Source organism: Anguilla rostrata, chromosome 9 (assembly GCF_018555375.3).
Source record: "Anguilla rostrata isolate EN2019 chromosome 9, ASM1855537v3, whole genome shotgun sequence".
Classification (NCBI taxonomy): Eukaryota; Metazoa; Chordata; class Actinopteri; order Anguilliformes; family Anguillidae; genus Anguilla; species Anguilla rostrata.
Window position 1 is genome coordinate 31,805,614 of NC_057941.1, and position 19,124 is coordinate 31,824,737.

General features: G+C 43.7%; 1 protein-coding gene across 6 annotated transcripts; it reads left to right on the forward strand.

The window, feature by feature from the left end:
• Nucleotides 1–1,609: 1,609 nt before the first annotated feature.
• Nucleotides 1,610–15,821, forward strand: LOC135263566 (RNA-binding protein 4.1-like). Of its 6 annotated transcripts, none has more exons than XR_010332493.1 (8): nucleotides 2,661–2,868; nucleotides 3,851–4,271; nucleotides 10,881–10,934; nucleotides 11,037–11,129; nucleotides 11,922–12,118; nucleotides 13,608–13,807; nucleotides 14,435–14,547; nucleotides 14,693–15,821. XR_010332493.1 is itself a non-coding variant. In XM_064351762.1 (8 exons), the coding sequence occupies exons 2-8, from the start codon at nucleotides 3,860–3,862 to the stop codon at nucleotides 14,756–14,758; spliced, it is 1,098 nt and encodes a 365-aa protein (XP_064207832.1). In that variant the 5' UTR covers nucleotides 2,670–2,868; nucleotides 3,851–3,859; the 3' UTR covers nucleotides 14,759–15,821. The 6 variants fall into 6 exon arrangements, 5 of the variants coding, with proteins under 5 accessions (XP_064207830.1, XP_064207832.1, XP_064207833.1 ...); XM_064351762.1 differs by having other exon boundaries at nucleotides 2,670–2,868; nucleotides 13,645–13,807; XM_064351763.1 differs by lacking the exons at nucleotides 13,608–13,807; nucleotides 14,435–14,547; nucleotides 14,693–15,821 and adding an exon at nucleotides 12,254–12,277 and having other exon boundaries at nucleotides 2,692–2,868.
• The last annotated feature ends 3,303 nt before the right edge of the window (nucleotides 15,822–19,124 follow it).

Below are 19,124 nucleotides of genomic sequence, written 5' to 3' on the forward strand. Positions count from 1 at the left end.
CATCTTCAGTACAATGTGTCCCTTGTTGTTGTCTCGTGTTCGTCACGCAAATCTACATGACTGTTCCTCGCTTTTGTTTCAGTTACGTCAAGTCAGTTATTTTAGCCATTATCGTATGTTTGCTCTTGAACTTCTTTAATAACGACATGTGATTTAATTATACATACATTTTTAAATGAACATAATTAACTTTCTTTTCTGGTAATCGCCTTTTTTGTTGATTTTTTGTGTTTAAGTTATACAATAAATGCTATTCAGTTTATTGACAACGGATCATGCATTCCTTGATCTCTCAGCAATGTATTTTATTTGAACAATCCGTTACGTAATCTATTGCCTGTGTTTAAATGTCATGTATTGAACTATGTTTGACTTCAGTAAATATCCAGCTTCAGTGCATGAATGCACTGTGAAAAAATATATTTTTAAGTCTGTTAAGCAAATGTAAGATATGCAATTTCCCATTCATAAGCTCAAAATGGTGTGTGTAGCATGGAAAGCTATTTTATGCAATATGAAACTAAATATGTCCAAGAAAATACTTTCTTCCTATGTGTTATTTAAAACAAACAAACAAACAAACAAAAAAACTTTATGGCACAAAAAGCTGTGCAGAATAATTATTTCTTATTTCAAATGACATCATTTAGTTGCCAAGAGAACACCATACTTAATCAATTTCCATTTTTCTTGTATACTGAAACAATACAGATTTGGCACCAAAGGTCCCAAGAGCAAGTGCATCCTAAAGATTTTTTTCTGTGGTCAAGTACAAGAGTAAACCAGGGTAGTTTGTAGAGTCGTCAGAAAACTAGAACTACAGTTACTGCTGGAAGAAATACCATCACACAATCCAGCACTCCAGAACCATAGTTGTGCACCCCTGCCTATATGTATTCTATCATGCAGCCATTTTGTTCACAAAAATGTAGCCTAAATGTATGTCACAACACATTATACCATCTCTCCTGACATGAAGTGCTGTTCAGTGTCTCAAAATGCTTGTTTGTCTAGCAACAAATACATTGTTTTATACAGGGTGAATAGACAGACAAAATGTGACAAGACATACAATTTGTTTTTATAATTAAAATGCTTCAAATAGCGCCCTCTATGGGAAGCTAATTGTTGTACTACAAGACTTAATTGCAAAACAGTGGGCTTTACTTGAACTGCCTGCTGATTTTTCTAACAACCGAACTCTTGATCAATTAAAGTTGTTGAAAGCATGTGTTGAAGCCTCCTGGTGTTCTCCGAGTCAAAAATGATTTCAACAGCACTAATAAAAGTTATTATTTTTTCAGCATGCAATTTGATGACCCTTCCTGGAATGACCCTGACATTATACAAAGTTAAACATTGCCCTTTTTATATTTTTACAAAAGGCATACTATCTGCATACAAAGATCCTCTTAGTGTTCTTTAACCCTGTTGGTATGAAATCAGAAATCAAGTGCTACATATCTATTACAGCAAACTAAAATCAATTATGTTGTGTGTTCTGTAGTAAAAAGAAGTTGTGCAGACTGAAGAAATATGGTGTCACTGGACTTTGAAGTCAGCAGCCAATTATTCACTGATTTATTGATGAATGACAGGTTGTTTCTACGGGAAAAATTGTTTCAGGGTTTAAAATTCAATGAAGAGGCTTTATCACAGGTCAAACAAGAGGTCATTTTGATTATATGCACACAGGGTGCCTGCAAAATATGAAGACAACATAAGAGTTAAGTTTGAATATATATTTTCCCCCTTTGACTTTAAGTAATACAATGTAGCTTTGGCTTATTGTTATTTTTTCTGGATGTGAGGCCTAAATTGGCTGTTGATTGAAGGGAACCACAAAAACCTAGACAGCGGTGCCATCTAGGGCACGTATTTGACATGGCTGTTCTAATAGGAAGTAGTATTATTGGTAAACGTTACACTGAAAGCCGCTCTCGAAAACAGTATCTGATCAATGAAGAAAATTGTAAAGTAACAAACACCATTTCGGTGCAAACTGCTTTGGTTCGGTCTACATGACTGTTCCACGCTTTTGTTTTAATTACGTCAAGTCAGTTATTTTAGCCATTATCGTATGTTTGCTCTAGAACTTCTTTGATAACGACATGTGATTTTATTATACATACATTTTTTAAATTAACATAATTAACTTTCTTTTCTCGTAATCACCTTTTTGTTTTTTTTGTTTGTTGCTTTTTTGTGTTTAAGTTATACAATAAATGCTATTCAGTTTATTGGCAACGGATTCTTTTATCTTTGGTCCCTCGAGGTGCCGTAGAGCACAACTGGTAGAAAACCAGAAACCTGTTGAGTCCACCTGTCCAGAACCAGTCGTTCTGAATCTTGCTGTATACGAACTATTCAGAGCTGTCTTCCTCCCACAAAGGCGGCACTTTAGAAAAGAGGGCTTTAACAGAAATGTGAAACAGCTATTTTTAACACATCGTTAAAAAAAAAAAAAAAAGCTACAAAAGCTACAGCTACAACACCCTGTATTAAATATCCTCCGCGCTTGCAACTACTGCTTAGTACATAGTCAATCGACAAAAAAGGCTTAAAACGAAACATTAACATTTTCATTTCGCGTGAACTGCAGAATGATCCCTTATTGCCTCGAATGTATCACATGGGGCATTTGGACCAATCAAAGTCGAGGCTGCGCATGGTGGTCACGGACAAAAGCAGCACGCCAATAATTACGCTTGAAATTTGAATGACAACAATTATAACCAATTACATTTTAGAAATGTTGAGCTTCCTCCAATCGCTTATCCGTTCAAGCCACACCTCCTAACAGTTGGATGATATCACTTTGTGACGCCATTTCGTAACACAGCGGGTGGAAGTTGCTACAGCGAAAAGGTATGAAAGTGTTTTATTCGTTTTAATGTTCTAGATTGCAAATATTGGTTCTAAATGAATAGGCGTAATATACAAGCGCGTGTATATATTGTCCGAAAATGCGGTAAGCATTCCGCTAAATACCAGCAAAGCACATTTGTCTTTCCTGCTGAACAATGAGCAGAAGCCAACGTTCGATTTCGCGGCTGAACTACTTCATTATAGATACTCGCTAAATAATTTTTATGTACAATTCTGTTGTTCCTAGCTAAACTTTGGTAACTTGGCCACCAACTGCCTTGTTGGTCGGTGATGTCTGCCATGGTTTACAATTGTATTAATGCTTGTTTTGTTTTATTTTGCACGTTTCCCCTTGTGCGCGTGCTTCGAAGGCCTTCCTTTTTTGTTCAATGCAACGTTACTGTTTCGTCAGTTACTTTAGCATATTTTGACTATGCAACGTTTTTATATTGCATTTCGATAGTTTTCCCTGTATTCATAGAAATTGAGATCATTTTCGCATTTAAATTGAAATGTTTTTGTTGTCATTCGTTAAGCGCTTTGGGCCGCATTTTTGGTATCTGGTTTGACTGTGAGTGGGGGGTGGGGCGGCAAAGTGGAGATAAAGGACATGGTAACATTACTGTGAGACCAAAACTTTTTCTGTTCCTTCGCTGTTAGGGTGTTTAGTCCGCGTGACGAATTTGAACTGGTTGTCTCCAGCTTTTGCAGCTTCCAACGCGTAACTAAAGTTTCATTCTCAGGCATAGGGTGGTCTCCCAATTTCCCTTTCCGTGACCACCACAGTATGTCGGCTAATGCAGCCCAAATCAATACACTAGAGGGACTAGAAAATTCCTATTTTGCCTAGTAATGCGGATGACTCTTTGAATGATCATTCTACATGTTTGCCTCGTGTTTATATCTCTGCCACTAATAAACACGGACTGGCTAACGTTTTCCTGGCGCATATTTATGTCTGTCTGTCTCTCTTGGCGTTCAGAGTAGCACAATGGTGAAGATTTTCGTGGGTAACCTGTCCGAGGACACTACGGCCGAGCAGCTCCGGGCACTCTTCTCCCAGTATGGCACCATCTCCGAGTGCGACGTGCTGAAGAAGTACGGCTTCGTGCACATGGACGACAAGGCGGAGGCGGACGAGGCCATCCGCCGCCTCCACCACCACCAGCTCAACGGGCAGACCATCAACGTGGAGATGAGCCGCGGCAAGACCAAGAACTCCACCAAGCTGCACGTGGGCAACATCAGCAACAGCTGCACCAACCAGGAGCTGCGCGCCAAGTTCGAGGAGTACGGCCCCGTGGTGGAGTGCGACATCGTCAAGGACTACGCCTTCGTGCACATGGAACGTGTGGAGGACGCCATGGAGGCCATCAACGGGCTGGACAACACCGCCTTTCAAGGTGACACCCCAGGCGAGGGAGGTGGGGGTGGGGGGGCATTAAACTGGATGGAAATGGGGCTCAAACCTGTTTTATTGTTAGGCCTGCGTTGATGTCCATGACCGAATGTAGCTGCTTTTTTTTCGTGTGCGCGCACAGGCCATGGCAGGGTGTGTGATTCCAGTCTGGACAAGGATAGTGTGCAGCTGACAATCCTAGCAATCCTCCTGGTAGTTTGGTTGCATAAGCGGTGCATGAGAACAGCAGGTCCCATAGATTCACTTCAGAAAACGTAGAAGAACTCGGCTGCATAGATTCCCTCCATCTGTTTCTCCTCCGTGGTACCTTTTTGCCTGCTGAGTCAAGTCCCTAGGCTTCTGACCGGTGTGTACGGCTGTTGAACAGGCACTGCAGTGACGGTGAAGGTCTCCATTTTGAATCGTGACTTTGAAACCGTGCTATTTGGATCGTACTTATTTGATGTGGGCCACTTTTCGGACATTCCGATCCTTAAGTAACATCAAAGCGGTCAAGATTGTTCAATACTTTTGGTTTCGGTTCATTTACGTAGCTTTTAAGAGATGTACAAAATAACCCAAATTCAGAAAACCTACGGTTTGTTTTAACGCCTTGTTCTGAGAAATAAGTCGTAGTTCATGACTCGTTGTAGTGCCAGCCTTTTAAACGGGCTCTTGAACTAGTGTGGAAATGGAGGAATGAGACGAAGTGGGAGTGTTCAGATGAAACTTTTTGGTGAGGCTGAAAATGGAGGGCATTCAGTGTCGGCCAGGAGGCCTATTCCGATCTTAGTCTTGTTAAATGCGCACTGGTGCGAGAGCAATCGTTAAATTCCAGCGTGGCGTCACAGAGCGAGAAGCAAACTACTGGAAACGATGGGTGAGATCGGTAATGAAAGATATAGTCCACTTACAAAGCTTCATTTGTTTCGCAGCCCGCCTTTCACACACAGGCTGGTAGTTGTTTTGTTGTAGAGATATGCCTTAAACCCTGATGACACGTTGCAGAGATTGTGGAATTTGGCTAAGGGGTGGAGCTATCAATTTGAATAGATAGTAACTGGCGTGGGATTGGTCTGTTGTGGAGGGCTTCACCATTCTTCATGTTTGCAGAAGGGGTCTCCTGCTCACTCAGCTGATGTTCCCGGCAGCGCAGGAGGTACCAAAGTTGTCTTTGCGTCTTTCTCTCTTCCCCAAGGCAAGCTGATGAGCGTGAAGCTTTCCACTAGCCGCCTGCGTACCGCTCCGGGGATGGGCGACAGGACGGGGTGTTATCGGTGCGGGCAGGACGGCCACTGGTCCAAAGAGTGCCCGATGGACCAGAACGGCTCATTCGACGCGGGGGCCAACGGCTTCGGCCCGTCCAGGTTCGGCGGCGGTCGCGGCCGCGGTTTCCCCCGGGGGCTGGGCGGAGACCTGGGCTTCGCCGGGAGCCACGGCCCCGCGCCCGCGTTCGCCAGGGGGCCCGGCTTCGGCGGCGGACCCGGGTACGGCAGGGTGGCCGGTTACGACGGCGCCATGGCGTACCGGGCGCCGGCGGCCTACGGTGCGGGAGGCGACACTAGCGCGGCCCGGGTGTACGGCGGCGAGGCGGCGTACGGATCCGGCGGCGCGGGCTTCGCGGCGGCCCCGGCCTACCCGCCGCGGCGCGCCGGCTTCGAGGAGCGGGACCCGTACAGCGTGGTGGACTTCTACGAGAAGTACCGGGCGCGCCCGTACGGCGCCGGCTTCTACGAGGAGCAGCAGCGCGCGGCCGCCCTAGCCCCTCCCCCTACGCTCGCGCCCGCCGGGGCCGCCCTCGACCCCTACGATCGGCGGGCCCTCCCCACGCCGGCCCCGGCCGTCTCCTCGTACTACACCCGAGACCGGAGCCCCGTCCGGCGCGGGCCGTCCGCGGCACAGGGCTACGCGTTTGACCGCTCGCGCCTCTCGCCCACCTCCATGTCCCGGGGCGCGGCGTTCGACGGGATGCGGGCCAGGGACCCCTACGCCGATCGGGCGCGGTACGCGTTTTAACCCCGGCACCACCAGGTGAGAGCTGGCTTGGCTATGGACAGGGCGAAGGCCATATTCACTTGCTTGCCAAATCTAGTTGGTGACACATTTACCTCTCAGATCCTCATCCAAAGTACTTCTTAATTGACAGTAATTGTATTGATGGTTGAATATTGTCATGATGATGAGCCTGACTAATTAACCTTTTTAAGATTAGGCTTTTCGGAATGCTTTCAGTTACAGTGACCAGTAGTGATTGTTACATCAGCATTGGACTGTTCAGTTAAGAACATACTAATCCTGTATTTTTTATCTTAAAGGGTTAGTATGTAGCGCATAGCAGACTATTTAAGATATTTGTAAAATACAGGAGTGGTGCAGAAAGCAGGTAGATTGTGACGGGTAATTGGAAGCATAAGTAGTGGTGTTTTGGGGTGAACAGAGACTCGGGTAAATCGGGAGTTCTTGGCTGTCCTTTCCCGATGTTTCAGAGTTACGTTGCTGTGAAACCGTCTCGGTGTAAGTATGGGGTAATAGATTCTGCATCAGAAGTGTGGTGTGTGTTGAGCAGCTGTAGCGAGCGTCCGCAGGCCTGCCGACATCGGCGGAAAGCCGTGCGCGAGGCTCTCCCCCCGCCCCGAGATGGTCGCCATGGAAACTGCCAGCGGTTTTAACGGTGGTCTGGTCTCTCTCCCTGCAGGTGTCCGCGCCGTGACGCACCTTCGACAGACGCGCGTTCGGTCACGGTCGCTCGGTTCGGCTCGCACCGCGTTTCCGCCTGTGCCGCGATCGTGGGGACGGTGGTATTGCGGTGGACTCTCGTTCCTTCTACCAATTTTATTTTCAGTTTTTGTCTCTTTCTTGTACCAAATTTTTCCTCCTGTGATGCAGAACTATTGCATAGATATAATTTTTTTTTCTTTTTAAACGAGTGTAGCGATTCTTGCTGTCTTGAAACCTTTTACACAGAAATGCACAGCTGTTATTTTAAGTATCGCTGCAGAAGTAGACGTCGGTGTGAGCTTTGCAGTTTCTGTAGTCTGCTCATTCTATCACTAACGTGTGTATTCTGTATCTCCTTTCAGAAGAATTGCATACACTGAGGGAATTATTTCACTGCATTTTAGTGCTATCTACCGATTCATTTTGTGGTGGGAATGCTCAACCTGTGTGTGTGTGCGCGTGTGTGTGAGACTGAGCAAGATTCTGGAAGCTTCCGCTTCCAAAATAAGAAGTTGGATGGCTGTAGAATCCACCCATTGCGGTGAAAAGCCGATACACTTTGGAAGCAGCACGTTTTCTGTAATTCCAGCTCTTTACTCTTTAAGCGTTGAGCCAAATTGTGATGAAAATGTTTGTGTTTCTTGCATACAAGGTATGGTTCTCTGCATGAAGAAAAACGGGTCGTGGAGTAAAATAGGTGTCGACAGGGCAAGGGCTCTCGAGCCTTTGGTCACACAGTTGTAGGAAAAAATCCTTTGCCATAAATTCCATTTTAATAGCGTGCTGCTTCTTTCAGTTAGTGAGGGGATCTGACAGGCGTGTATCCACCTAATTGGTGGCAAATGAACAGCAAACAAGTGGCAAAGAACTTGCTGGTAAGACACTTCCCCCCAATTTCAGCCGAGTGGACATTACCACTGCTTATAGAAGACCACCATACTGTTTATGCCCATAACAAAATGGCGGCCACAGCCATACTGTTTATGCCCATAACAAAATGGCGACCACAGCCATACTGTTTATGCCCGTAACAAAATGGCGGCAACACCAGTTTCTGCATTCACATCTGGACGTTCTGCGGGCACCGCCACGGTTGGCATTGTAATAAACTGCACGAGCCCTCGGCAAAGTTGAACGGGGACATATGGGGGATGTTTATCAGCTGAGCAGTGATTCCGGTACGCAGGCAGCGTGGGAACCGGGACACGGTGTCATCGCGTTCGGATTGAAACCCCTCGGAGCGGAAATTGGCCCCTGATGCCCGCTGTGTACCGGTCTGCACCATATTACCAAAATCTCAGTGGTGTGCCTCTTCTGTATTTTAAATAGCTGTACGTGTGCATGCTCACTATTGCTTTGTCTGTCCCTCCCCCCCCTTCTGATTAGGCCAAGTTTCAAACGTACAGACACACGGTAGTTGAGCTGTCTGGCATGGTAGTTTACCCAATCTTAAAGTATCGCTATTAGAAGCTCGTTGGTTTCGAAGATCGGCCGCCTTTTATCACTAAATGTTTGTGTTTTGAACACCTGACCTCGGCTGTTTCGCAGCTCGGGCGAAATGAATATGTGCTTAAGAACTTCTCCCTTAGTTTGTTTAGAGTGGGTAACCGCGGCGACTGTGGGCAGTTTGAATGTGGTCTTTTACATTCAGTCAGGAACCTGATGCAACCTTGTTTCGCAGCAGAAGTTGGAGGTGGAGTGGGCAGGGGCTGGTGGTGGGGCGGGAGGGGCGGAGCTGTCTGTGTGCTTTGTCACCTCGCAGGAGTGTGCATTCAGGTTAAACTGCCTCCACAGTGGGACGGGTTGTCGTGTTTTTTTTTTTTTAAAGATCTTTTTCTTTAGTCGCAAGGACATGGAGGCTAAACTTTGAGCAGTGTTTCTGTGAACATTACCCTTTCTCAATAAAACTCACTAAAAATGAAGCTGAATCCGTGTGCTCTGTCTCGCTGCAAGTGCTTTCTCTCCCCCCAGGGTTCATAAGGTGCTTGAAAATATTTTTATCCTTGAAAGGAGATCACATCCTGCTTGCTTTACAAAGTAGCGCAAAACAAAAAATATGTTTACTTTTAACAGTGAGGAAAAAATACCTTTATCAGTTAATCATCTGTCTTTTCCTGCCAATATCATTTTGCTGATATTGACAACATTAAGTATAACACACTGGCTAGCTCAAATGATAGTAAACCATATCCCTGCAACTAATAAGCTGCCCAGTAATTAGACTATTGCTGCAATACAAATCCTCAGATTTATCCATAAAGTGTAGGAACTGGCCTTAATGTAGCTAAGTGGAGTGGGAACCCTGGTTTTTGCTAGTACACGGTGCCTTTTAGTCCATTGCCTGTTAAACCTGTATTTATTGGCAAGTGCCTGGATTAAATCTCAGATGAACTGCTGGTGACACATATAGCAGGTTCTTTTGGGAAAATGAGCTGGATGGTGCGGAGATCAAAGTCTTGTACTATATCATATGACCAACACATTTATTAATGGTGATGGTCCAGGAGCACTTGCTTAATTATGTACATTAGTCATATTCCTCATCTTCAGTTGAAGGTTTTTTAAGCATATTTAGCCGTTCAGAATTCATCTTAAGGTAAACTGGAGGGTCCTGGAGAGCATGCTACTAACCAGAGATGGGGGCACTTTTTTCTTGTCTACCACAAGCACATTCAGACAGTGACACATGAAAGATTGTCACTTTGCCATTGTCCTCAACATGCAAGGACTGAATTCCCAGGAATCAGTTCCAAACTGCTTAATTGTCAGGCGCGTGTGGCTTAATGTTGCCCAGGTGGATGGTTAGAGGGGGGGAAATACGGACAGAGTGTAGCACAGTGGGTAAGGAACTGGGCTTGTAACCGAAAGGTCGCAGGTTCGATTCCTGGGTAGGGCACTGCCGTTGTACCCTTGAGCAAGGTACTTAACCGAAATTGCTTCAGTATATATCCAGCTGTATAAATGAATACAATGTAAAAAGTTGTGTACGTCGCTCTGGATAAGAGCGTCTGCTAAATGCCTGTAATGTAATGTAATGAAATGTTGACTTCATAAGATTTAATGGACATTTTTTAAACTTTAATTTCTTTTCCGTACTGCCCAAAGTTCTTGCATTCTTGCATTCTTTTCATTTTTTCATGCAACGTCACAGCAGAATATTATTTACGCCCCCTCTCCCAAACGGAAATAGAGCCGGGAGAGCCCCAGTCCTTGGGAACGGTCAGCGCCTTTCAGATACGGTGTCAATTTGGTGACTTTGGCAGTATCGCGATTGGAAAAGGGGTGGGTGGGGGAGAGAGACAGACAGGCTCGTATTTATCGTGTCATGGCGTGTATCCTGCGCAGTGGAACCAGAATTGGGCTTTTTCAGCAGCACGTTTGGGCTGAAGAGGTGAGGGGCTGTCCTCTCAGTAAACCGTGGAGGCGGGTCCGTTTTGCCGTTCGCCATTTGGGCCTCGTGCTCTGGCCAGAGCTGAGGGAGAGGTGGTGTTGGGTGTGCACCAGAATGTTGCTGACTTAAAAACCAGCGTTCTGAGAAGACCAGTTTCCTGCAAGATAACGGGCTGGAGAAAGCACTGGACGTTTATGAGAAGACCAAATGAATGTTCTGGATAGGCTGTAGCAATTTGCAGACCTCTGGAATCCAATGATGTGAAGGACACACTAAGCTCTGTAAGTTGGTGTCATATACCTGGGACTGTTGCCAAAATAGGATTCCCCAAATACTGTTTGAGGGATTGTTTATATCAGACAGGCTAATTAACTTTTCTTTTATGAAAAAAATCCCTGCACTTTTGTATATCTGAGTGATCCATTCCCATCTTGAATTGAAATTGTCCCTGAAAAGAACAGACTCCTGTTGTTACCTGCATTAAGCATATGCTTTCTTATTTAGGGACACAGGATCATTCCCCGCTGCGAAATGGGCTTCCAGATTCACAATACACAGGTTAGGGGCCTCTGTTCAAATGACTTCATTTCAATTATGTGTGGAAAAACCAGACTCCTTTTAAAAATGTTATCATTGCATAACATGCGTTTTCTTCCGTAGGCTGTAATTGCAAGTGCTCCTGCTCTCTGGACTCTAAAGACAGCGCCGTTCATTCACAAACGGCCAGCTCTACTTGTTCAGTGTACCTTCAAGGTATAGTTACCCGGAATTCTGTCCTTCACTTTATTTTCCATCTAAGAAGGCCAGTATGTGCAGGCCTTCGCTTTATTGATCCATGGTGTCTCTCTGCAGCGGCACAGTTCCTTGCGTTTTAGTCCTGTGGTTCTGCAGTATGCATAATCCCGCAGTGTGTTTTGCATGTGTAGGGTGTGTGAGAACATTCGCGCCAGTATTTCCGGATCGATCGGTGGGTTATACAACTGCTACCTTTCCTGCAGTGGAAGCCGAGATGATCAGCTCTCTGCGACAGGCTTTGCGGTTTGAAGATGCTGTGCTTAAACGCTCGCCTGAAATGAAACCTCCACAGAAGCCTGGCCGAATGCTCACTGGCCTTGGTTATACTGCCACACAGGTGATAGGATTAGTAATGACATACGCCTCAATGGTCCTGTGCAAGCATAGGCCATTCTTTAATTTCAGCCTCTCACGTAAAAACAGAGCTGCAGTGAGGGTTTAGTCTTTAGCTTCACAATAGATTTGTGCTCCACATTCTTCCATAAAAGATGAAGCTGACAAATTAAAGATTCCAGCGCAAAGTGATCTGAAATGATATCCCAACAGAAAAATCATGTCTCTTCCTGCTGTCTGACCGACAGTTGGAAGCTTTTCCAGCTTTTTATCACAACTGAGCTCTGAAAGTGTGGCATCAAGGATAAATGTGCGCCAGATTCTTTACTCTTTATTTGACCGTGTTCTGATACGTTTACGCAAAATGCATTTTTAATTTCACTCGTCTGAGCTGTTTGCTTCTCCCCTATCCTCCAGTCTTGTCGAAGCTGAGCAGCCTGGAGAAGTCGGTGAGGGAGATCAAAGCCCTGCTTCTGGCTCAGAAGCGGCCGCAGCAGGACGACGCCCTGGACGGCCTGGAGCTGTTCCTGCCCCACGGCGGGAAGCTGGAGTCCATGGAGGAGCTGATCGAGCTGGAGAAAATGCTGCAGGTCGAGGAGCACAAAAGGAGACTGGTGAGGAAACAAAATGGAGGGTTTGTTTAGAGAGGAGGCATTTGGTGCTTGTGTTATATGTGGATTACAGTGTGGGTGAAAGTTGATAACAGTGACACTGATACAGTAATGTAGGGGTCCCCATTTTTAACACAGATGCTGTGACTCAGAGTTTCTAGAAAACCCACAGTCTTCTGGTTTAAAGCAGCAAGAACAGGTTTGGCAACCCCCTTCTATAAGGCATTACAGGAAAATGTGCACAATAAAAGAAATACATTAACGTCACTCAATATGAGCCATTTCAAAATATATGTAAAACATTACCTAGGACTGAGAATAATGTTTCTATGCTGTCTAAGTTCAGGTGACATCATCAGGCAGTTTGACTCCAGGCTTAAAGATATGGGAATTGGAACCTGGCAGTGCTCTTCACCAGTCTCCATGGTTACACGGTGTGTCTTCGCTGAGACGTTTAAATGATTATGAGAGGGAAAGCCATGGGTGATGACAGTGGTAGTAAGCGAGGCAGTTTGACTCTAGGCCAACTGGAACAGGGATGGGATCCTTTGGCATTGCTGTTCAGCGCTCACCATTGTCATGCCGCATATTTAATCTCTATTTGAATTTTCGAAAAGTAAAACCAAGAGCCGGTGAAAATTTTCCCAGTGGGGAAAAGGCTCTCTGAAAACTCCACCTTGGGCAAAAGACATGTAAGCCAAGCAACAGCCGTTACGATAGGTGAGAGCAGCCATATGAGGCCAAAGGCACTGAGATAACGAGATGGTACCATTTCACTGGGTAAGGCCATCTTAGTTTCTTCTCAAGTTGACTTAAATATATTTTCCCCCAAACAGACTGCATAATTAAATAAGAAGTATCCTGGTATTTGGTCTGCCTTTGAATACCACTTGGGAACGAATGGTAGGTTCTGTACTTTTGTGTTTTCGCGTATTTGTTTTGATCCCGTTGAGTGCAAATTGTTCATTTCAATATCTCACGATATGTAAGGCTTTCCAGTATCAAGAATCGGATACTGGAATTGAGCGCAGAGCCTGCGGTTTCTGAATATTGTCTCAGAATGACGTGAAGCCTCTTGTTGATTGAAAAGCAGTTAATTGACACCACATTTTTTACCCTGGATCTCACCATACTACCACAGAATTCCTCTTAGATGATAAAAATCATCTCAGTGTTATACTGGATACCCATTGCATGTGACCAGCTACCCTGTGGTTGATGCTCAACACCTTTCGTTTCTATTGAATTACCATTGACAGATCTGTAATGAAAACGCTTTTCTGCTTTGACAGCAGATTGCACTGGTGCAGCCTTGATGTAGCAGACATTAAAACTCCTGTAGCCTTTGACTCCATGCAGACCAGACTAAAGAAACCAGCCTGCGTTTTTCTCAGAGTTACAATGCCCGATGTATTTTTACAAAAAAATCACATTTTAATGTACGTGGGTTTCATTGTAAAACTGATAAGAACATTTTTTTTGTTGGGATCAGGAGCTCAGGATCTGTCTCTCCATATCCTGGAACGCAGGTGCAGGTGCTGTCGACCATGGAGGGAGGAGAGAACGTGGGAAAGATCTGCCGAGCCCTCATGAGAGCCCTGATGACCAACGGCCTTATGAGCCAGTTCAGCGCGCGGGGCCAGAAGGGGAAGCTCGCCTTCAAAGACCGCCTCTTATGCGACGTCATCTTGAGTGAGTACTCCAACACTCTGATTGGTCCACTCTTCTTAAGCGAGCACTTTCAGCTTGTCTGAATAAACCCTGCGAACGCTGGATTACGCATATTCAATTCATCTTTCATTTTAAACTCGCTCTGATGGTATTGTCGTCTCGTGGGATTACTTTGTTGAAGCTTGGATTATTACGCATTTCCATAAGCCTACATTTCAATATGATAGCAAAGAGGATTAGGCTGGTATACTCTCATTATAATAGTAATACGGCTTACATCATATCAGCTTGCATTTTACATTTAACTGAGCTGAGTGACACTGCACAGCCTACATTTCTGCAGCTGTGAAACCGGTCCTTATTTTACAGTTGAATTTTTCTAAAATTCAAGCAGATAAGGCTAAGCACCTTGTTCAGGCTATTTCCCCAGCCTGGGAATCTAACCTTCAAAAGCTACAGGCCCAGTTCCCTTATATTTATACTACACTGCTGCACTAATTGAATACTATGCTACAAAATGGTGTGTACACTGTATAAATGGTATACCTGCGCATAAGGATTCTTGAGTGTTTTTGCATAATAGGACGTCACACTGCTAAGGTTAATTGAAATGACTGCGGCATTATGACTGAATCCTTTGTGTTTTAGAGGCCGTCCGCAAGTCGTCGAATGGAGACTGCAGAGATAGTGACATCATGTATGAGATCGCTGGAGTCCTGCGCAATGCACCCAACCACCCCGGAGGCACCAACTACCACAAGGTGTGTATGTTCTGAACAATCAATCTAAATACACTACACTAACATTGTGTGTGTGTGTGTGTGTGTGCGTGCGTGCGTTCACATGATAAATTGTATTTTAATAAATGTGTTTTACAAACATTTTAAACATTTATTTTTTTTCTAGCTGGGTTGCACAAGGAAGCGAAAAGCAGAAGTCATCATAAAGGAGATGCCTGTTGAATCAGATTAATGTTCTAAAATAGAAACTAAAAGAATCTATCTGCTGTATCAGCACTTGAATACTTGCTCCTTGGTGGAGCATGCAGGACTTCGCTCCTGCACTACAGCATTGGGACATTTCCTCCACTGACCACCAGGTGTCATTGAACACGGGGGTGTCAATCTCTAGCCCTGGGGGGGCCACAGTGCCTGCAGGTTTTTGCGGTTTCCATCATCAGCCAGTCAACGCCTTGAGAGCCGTGTCTGGACTCATTAGCCAATCAGTGACTTGAGAGCCATGTGTGGACTCATTAGCCAATCAGTGACTTGAGAGTCATGTGTGGACTCATTAGCCAATCAGTGACTTGGATTAATCACTGGTGCTGAAATGCTGAAAATCAGCAGACACTACTGCTCTTCAGGACTGGATTCTGACACGCGTGCCTTAGCTTAACCCACCCAAGACGGACCTTGTGCAGGCTTTGAGGTGCTCTGTAGTTTGTTCTTAATTTTTGGCTGGACCGCAACAGCGGGGCCAGCCCTACAAACGCGAATGTCTGTGACCGAGTGAGTGATGAAGTTACACCGTTGGTCGGCCGAGTTATGAAGTGGCACCATTGGTCGGCCGGATCACGTGTTAGGTCCAGCATTATACTAGGTTTTAACCTGGTCTTGTTTATTCCAGTTTGGCTGAAAAAAGCACACATTCAGTTTCTGTCAGTTAATCATGGATACAGCTATTGAGTTTAGTTTTTTCCCCCCAAGATTGTTCTGTCCAAAAATACATTGCATTACGACAATTAACAATCATATTAGGTTGTGAAAACTTTGGAAATGCCCCAAATATCATGTTTTAAATGATTTTTTTTTGTTTAGAGTTTCAAATTTATGAAACTGTGATTTTTAAAAATATTTTACCCAAAATCATGTTATTTCCCCATTTTATAGTAAGCCAAAATACATATTTTTCCCCTTGCATTGAGACTGTGACAGGCAAATGCAGTAGTATGCTTTGAAAGTCTTTGTATAAATCTGTCTTGTAACACTACAGTGGATTTGAATAAAATAATGACTTGCGTTTTATGTATCCAGAATCTTGACTGGAGTAAAATTGTTTGTGTGTGATTCCTACATGGTCATAATGTTTTACTTCTAATAAATTATTTCCCTTAATTTTTTCAATCCATAATTGAAAATGGATGGGTCAGTCAGTGGGCTTGTTCTGAAAACTTTGGTCATATGACATGCAGAATTGCACACCATACGTGCCACTTGGCTAGTCAGCAAATCCTGAATACGCTGCTCAATTTAATTTATTGGTACACAATTACTATTCCATGTATATAAGTGCAAATCAGCATAACATGATGCTTTGATAAAGTTGTTTTTATGATAAGTGCATGTTACTATGTTAATTACATTTTAAGTGAAAAATAATAATTGGATATCTTTATTAGTTTTCTCTTTGTGCATCTGTTACTGCAGCAGCTGCTCATTTGGTAATTAAGTAAATGAGGAATATTAAAATTTTCAGGGGTGCCTCGCTGCAGTCACAGAAGAAAAACTGATTCCTGTGAGTTATGATTTAAGGCTACCTTGTCATGTTATAACATTGAAATCAACCACAGTGTTGTATTTTTAACTTAGGTTATGTGTGTGTAACGTTGTTGGTAAACTGCTGACTACTACTTTACCATTTTTAATTTAGTAACTGCTAGGTGGATTCATTAATTACCATCATACTTAACTAGGCCTGCTACTTTCCCACATTCAAACTGGAGGTGAACAGAATTGTGCTGTGCCTGATCCTTTATAGCTGGGGTGCACAACAAGGGCCGCTCCGTTTCATGATATCATGCCAACTTCCGCTCTTAATTATTTAATTAGCTCAATCATATCTTGATCCGACATTCGTATAAGCACCAGTTGCAGCCACAGACTGGAAATGTATCCTTAAGATTTTACTGTGCTGAAGTACAGAAGTGAACTAGCGTACTTTATAGAGGTGTCAGAAAACTAAACCTAAGGTAATTGGTTGGAACAAAAACCAGCACAAACACCAGCCCTCCGGGACTAGAGTTGTGCACCCCTGCTTTAGAGAATAGTACCCTTGGACTGCCAAGGCCAGGACCACAAATATATATAAAAGAACAACACTTGGGCTGTGTCTGAAGTGAACTGGCTTACTTGCCTACTATTGAGTATACAAGTTGTATACTACTTCGCTGATGATGTAACTGCTGATAGCAATAGCAGAATGAATTCCGGAGTGTACAGAAGCATATCTGCTCAAGTTCAAGTAAATGCCTCCAAACTCATTGGATGGAACTTCATCCTACAGCAACGCTCTGATCCCAAACATACTACTGAAGGAACATAATAGTTTTTCAAAGCCAAAAACAGGAAAATTCTTTACCGGCCAAGTCACTGACTGATCTGAATCCAATTTAACTTGTGTTTCATATGCTGAAGAGAAAACAGGCGCTTTTCCACCATAGGGCTGAACCGTTACCAGGGCCGCTCCATACCGTTCCGCGCTGCCCATGACTCGTGGGAACGGTTACCGTTTCTGTTTCCATCTGTCGGGCTGCTAAAACCAGGACTAGGAAGCATCTGAGAAAAACTAGTGACCACAGCAAGTGACACAGTGGATCAGTGACGGCGTCCCGTTGTGTACATATATGTAAATATACGCCAGTTGTCGTCGCTTCCCATTCTGTTTCATTTTTGTTATGTTATGTTTCGTTGGCTGACTATACGGACGAGGATTCTGTGTATTTTGGTCTGTTTTTGGTTTTTCTTTTTAGCGTATCTTCCACTGACCATCACTGTTGCATGTATCACAAAAACTATTACACTAGCCTACTAACTAATGCTTACATTACAGTGTAAAATATCCACATTAGGCTATATAATACCACTAACCTATAACGTGTATAACCAAAATATTCTGAGTAGTAATACTTACATAGCAATGATGAAATTTTATCTGTGTTCAGTAGTAAATCAACAATATAGTTCAACCCGCTTCTGTTTTGCTCCAGAAAACAATGTCAGATATGTCTATCAGCAAATATATAGCTTGGCTATGCCCAGAAGTCCTCAATAATAATAGTATTTTCCAAGAAATTACGAAAAATCGTTAACGTTTCGTTAAGTGCAGCGTCTTTTACTGCTACGATACCACAGAGTGAATATGTAAGTGAATGCGACGATAAAAAAAAATTTAGGTTACGCTGACCTATAAAACGCTATTCCAAAAGAAAAATTAGACATGTTATACATTGTTAGAAAGCTTACTCACCTACTGAATAAATGAATTGTCAATCAAGCCAGACTGTACTAAAAAAGGGGGACAACGCCGTAAACGAAGGTACCCAGGCATCACAAACGCGCGTATATTTCACAAACGGATTGTCCAAGACAATATATGACCACACAGTCTCAAAAGGGACATATTTACGCATAAAACCAATGGTAAGGTTATGTAGCTATTTATTCAATATTTAGTCCCAGATACTGACTGTAGAATGACATGGTATCATTTTTTTAAACGTCTCGTTTATTTCGTTACTCAGTGAGCAGCGTTTTCACTGCTGTATTGGCATATCTTAGGGCTACTGTTGTCGGGTTTATCTTGTTGCTATGACGGAATACAATTTTTGAGTGGCATTTTTATTTATATTAGCTTCTCTACCGACCTAGCTTACGGAAGAGGACGTGAAGAGACCGTATGTGGCGTCACAAAACTGACGTAATGTGAAACCAAGTGAATACCTACGTCATTAAGCCCACCCACCAGAACGGTTCTGCTGCACTGAGCACGGTTGTCTAACCGTGCCGAAAATGTCGTGCTGGACATGGTTTGTAAGTGTTCCGCGCCAAACTGTTTCCAGGTGGAAACACCATTGGAACCGTTCCTCTCCGTGCTCAGAACCGTTCGGCCCTACGGTGGAAAAGGGGCTAATACATATAGCCCCAGATTTGCGACAGTGGCCTGAAATGGGTGGGGGGAACTAAGTACAAAAATGTTTCAGTTTGGTAAAACGATGATTTTTGATTTAACTGTTACTAATCTAAAATTTTGTACAGTACAGAACCAAATCAAGAAGAAGAAAAAAAAAATACATCTTTGTCCCAAACATTATGGTGGTATACTCCCTATTCCCAATATTAAACAGTTTTTGTAATTGTGTACAGGTGGGTATTTTGCAGAAGCAGTTCAGTTGAAGCTCCTTGATAAACAACAGCAATGGCAATCACATCTACAAAGGCACAAGGTCTGTTCTTTAACCATAATAGATCATTTGAGGTCAATGATATTGATAATAGGTGCGTTTCACTGGGAGGCAAGACTAAAAATGGACAAACAACAATTAAAATGGTTTCTTCGTTGT